Source organism: Triticum dicoccoides, chromosome 7B (assembly GCF_002162155.2).
Source record: "Triticum dicoccoides isolate Atlit2015 ecotype Zavitan chromosome 7B, WEW_v2.0, whole genome shotgun sequence".
NCBI lineage: Eukaryota > Viridiplantae > Streptophyta > Magnoliopsida > Poales > Poaceae > Triticum > Triticum dicoccoides.
In genome coordinates, this window is record NC_041393.1 from 476,512,114 (window position 1) to 476,516,158 (window position 4,045).

Below are 4,045 nucleotides of genomic sequence, written 5' to 3' on the forward strand. Positions count from 1 at the left end.
CCATGACACGGCCCTTGTGTGGCCACATCTTCAGGCGACAGCGAGGAGGTGAAGGAGAGGAAGGGCCGGCAGTGGTGGACGGCTAGGGACAGGGTTTCCCCATGTCGCTCTGGGAGCGACACGGGGCCATGTTCTGAATTCATTCTTGTCCTGTAGTCTTCTCATTACTCTGATGCATTTTGCGACAAAATTATATCGATAACTTTTACGGTTGCAATTCATTGCATGCTGACACGAACATTTTGGTGGGCCAAATGGCAGAAGTTTGTTGCTATTCACGGCGTGGAGGTGCAGGCGCTGACGATGAATTCATTCTCGTCCAACGGATTGTTCCGGTGCCGCAAGAGAAGCAATTATGACGCTCTGTCTTACAATGAGCTTGACATGGTCAACGACCTTGGTGACGACAGTGCCATGAGCAACATCAACGGTATGTACAGGGCAACGTACCGAGTTCAGCCGCATGACACATCGAGGGCGGTGGTCGTGAAGAAGCTGCAGAACGAGAGTGGAACCGTGGACGCCAGTCTTGACGACCGATGCCAGAAAGAGGTGAACTTGCTGGGCAGCATTTGCCACGGCAACATCATCAGTCTTGCAGATTGCATTCGAAGGGACGACTCCATCCTGCTCGTGTATGCCCACGGGGAGAACGGCAGCCTCCACCAGTGGCTGCACCCCGTGGCCGAGGGGGGCCGGCAGCGCCCCCCGCTGGACTGGCCGACGAGGCGGGCCATCGCCGTAGGCATCGCCCGAGCGGTCTGCTACCTGCACCACGGACGCAACAACACCGTCGTGCATCACAACATCAACTCCACCAACATCTTGCTAGACAGTGATCGCAACCCCAAGCTCGCGGGTTTTGATCTTGCACGGATCAGCCTTGCCGGGCCTGACCAACCAGTGCCGGTTTCGGAGCTCACCGCCGGCAACATATTCGGGTACACGGCTCCAGGTGAGAGACTTGGACGGCTCAACTGTACTAGTAGTACTGCCACAATTTAACTGTCTGGATCAATTTAATTGACGCAGAATATGCGACCGTGGTGACCGCGAAGGTCGACGTGTATAGCATCGGCGTGCTGCTACTTGAGCTCGTCACCGGGCGGGTGGCCAACGAAGCGGGTGTGGACGGCCACTTGGCAACCTGGGCATGGAGACATTGCAACCGCCTGATGGAGAACGCTGGATATTTCAGCGACGTCGTTGACATGGGTATCCCGAATCGAGTGCGGTACCACAAGGAAATGGCGGCCATGTTCAGGCTGGGCGTGGATTGCACGGCCAAGGACCCGCGGGAGAGGCCAGCCATGCCCAAGGTCCTCTGCCGCCTCCGCAATCGTGGCCGCTGATTCAGTCTCACTGTATATTCCCTCCGTTCTTAGATATCTATAGATTTTAATATGGACTACATACGGAGCAAAATGAATGAATTTAGACTTTAAACCATGTCTATATACATCCGTATGTATCCATATTGAAATCTCTAGAAAAACGTAAATTTAGGAACGAAGGGAGTACAGCAATATATCTACTCTTAAGCGGAAGGGCCCACTATATTATTGCTTGTTGTGTCGACATTGTTACAGTTGAAATTTTTGTGTACGAACACAAGTCCAGTAAGTACATAAGATTCGCACCGCATACTGTACACTTATAGTGTACTGTAAAAAACACTCACAACGCATTTGGTTCCATCCGTACAGTTTAAGAGTAATTTAAAAATGATGAAATTCTGGCCAAAACGTATTTTTGCGTTTCTTTGAAAATGATTTGACGGATTAACGCAAATCATATGGCATTGGAAAGCTATGAAAAATGCGTTTTTTTTCATATAGAAAGTTTTTCCTTTGAGAATCAATGAAATCTTTAATGACATATTCAAGATCAGTAAGTATTTTATTAGTTTTGTTGGAAGAGTTCCCCGTAAGAATATCCATAAGAGTTCAAATAATTATTAGGATACGGTCTAGGATTGTTCCCAAAGTTATCTCTATAAGCATTGTTATTAAAACTAGAAAATTGCATGTGCGTTGCTATGGGGGAATAATTCCAACGGTTGAACATTTGTCAAACATATATGTATATTTGTGATCTTCATGCATATCCCACATCCATTGTTCCCTATCCCATTGCCTCTTTTGCTTTTGGGGCATGTAGATTGTCTGTTTTCTTGTCATGGGTCCATTGTTACTGCAAGGAAAAATAATGATCTCTTGAAACAACAAAAAAGAATTACAGATGCAAAAATCCTCGTGGCGGCCTTATCCTTCCGCGGCAGTGGCAATCGAGGTGGTCCGGCAGCGACCAACGGTGCGGGCGCGCGCTGCTCAGTCGGCTACTGTAGGTAGTAGCCGACCCGGTCGGTGAGCTGGGCCGGCACTGTGCGCGGCTGGGCCAACACAGTGCCAATTTTGTTTTTCTTTTGTTTTTGTTTTTCCTTTTATTCATGTTTTCCTTTATTAAATTATGTTTTATTTTTATTTTCAAAAGTAATTTAGTTTTATAAAATATGAGACTTGCACCTTAATTAGTATTGCAATTTAGGCCACTTCCAAAACAGTTTGGCATTTATTTAAAATAGTTTGGAACTTTTATAATTTTAAAAGCAATTAAAATATTGTTTTGGCCCCTGTTTTAATTCTTTTAGGGCACTTAAATATTTTATTAAATGTTGGATTCACCATGACAATTATTCGGGGATTATTTGCAACACTATGAACATTTTTTTTTTGTTGGTGAATTTCTTTATTTCACTTATAATTTGAAATTCAATTCAAAGTGGAATTTGAAATGAGATATGGATCAAAGGTGATCAAGGCTAGTTAACCAATATAGCTTAGATTAATGATAATGATCACTGTAGCTCATTACATAGGGGAGACCCCCGGATCATAGGTTCACTAGTGGCATCGCTCCAAACAGACTAGATCATTGATGGCGCGCGTTGCTGTGCCCATCCATTTTGGCATTATAGAGTTAGGGACTGATAAAAATATATGAAGCCACATACTCTACTTGTTAAATTGAGACAACATGGCAATTCATTTCATGGTATAGACTTATGATGCAAAATTTCAAGAATTGTACTGCTATATGGAGAACTTCCCCTTGAATTAGTTACCCTTACTAATAAGTATTTACGCAAATATATGGTGACATGATTGGGTGCCAATATGTTACAGATTTAGAAGGGTCACGACGTAGCCCAACTGCTAACATTACTTGGTTGGCGACATCAGTGAATACAATGCGTAATCTGATTGAAAACTTGTTACATAAGATTAATCCCATCAAATTTACTACGTGTTCCTCAAAATACAGCTCCCCCCGTCATGAATGTTGTGAACAGAACTTTATGCATAGTTGTTCATGACATCACATTTCTTAGTACTCATGAATGTTAGCATAGATCATGCAGATAAGGAAACAGATTGTTTAACTGCATCATAAAGAAAATATTCTCTTGAAACTTCATGTAGTAATACTCATGCATTTCAAGCATATGAAGTGGCAAACTCCTCGGTATCAGCTTGGTCCTACATATCGCAATCGATATACAAAGTAGATGGTATCGGAGAATAAGAAAGAAAGCTTCTTATAGGGTGCGGCTAATCTGCACCCGGGCTCATCTGCACCCACGCTTAGTAAAAAATTCAAAAAAAATACTAGAAAAATTCAAAAAATTCCAAATTTTTCTGTGGTGGTAGATAATTTGGCGCGTGAGGTGCGCCCCAAAAATCAGCTCATTTGAGCATCTGAGCAGCTCTCGACAAAAAAGACAAAATCAGGGTCTGTAAAAATGTATACTGTTCACGCACTGTTTTGACCCGATTTGTCTTTTTTGCCGAGAGCTGCTCAGATGTCCAAATGAGTTGAATTTTGGGGCGCACCTCACGCGTCAAATTATCTACCACCAAAAAAAAGTTTGGAATTTTTTGAATTTTTCTAGTATTTTTGTTGAATTTTTTGCTGAGAGGGAGCAGATGAGCCCGGGCACCGTTTTGAGTTTTCCGCTTCTTATAACCTTACATAACAAAATTGG

General features: G+C 43.4%; 1 protein-coding gene across 1 annotated transcript; it reads left to right on the forward strand.

Moving 5' to 3' along the window:
- Positions 1-225: 225 nt before the first annotated feature.
- On the forward strand, positions 226-1,352 carry LOC119339013 (LRR receptor-like serine/threonine-protein kinase HSL2). Its single transcript, XM_037611202.1, has 2 exons — positions 226-955; positions 1,033-1,352. Exons 1-2 carry the CDS (start codon positions 226-228, stop codon positions 1,350-1,352), a joined length of 1,050 nt encoding a protein of 349 aa, XP_037467099.1.
- Positions 1,353-4,045: the final 2,693 nt, after the last annotated feature.

What these genes read in the sequence shown, in the direction of transcription:
- LOC119339013 (XM_037611202.1), top strand. Translation starts at nt 226, where the DNA reads ATGCTGACACGAACATTTTGGTGGGCCAAATGGCAGAAGTTTGTTGCT. An exon ending in ATTCGGGTACACGGCTCCAG is followed by an intron (nt 956 to 1,032) that starts GTGAGAGACTTG and finishes TAATTGACGCAG; the next exon opens with AATATGCGACCGTGGTGACC.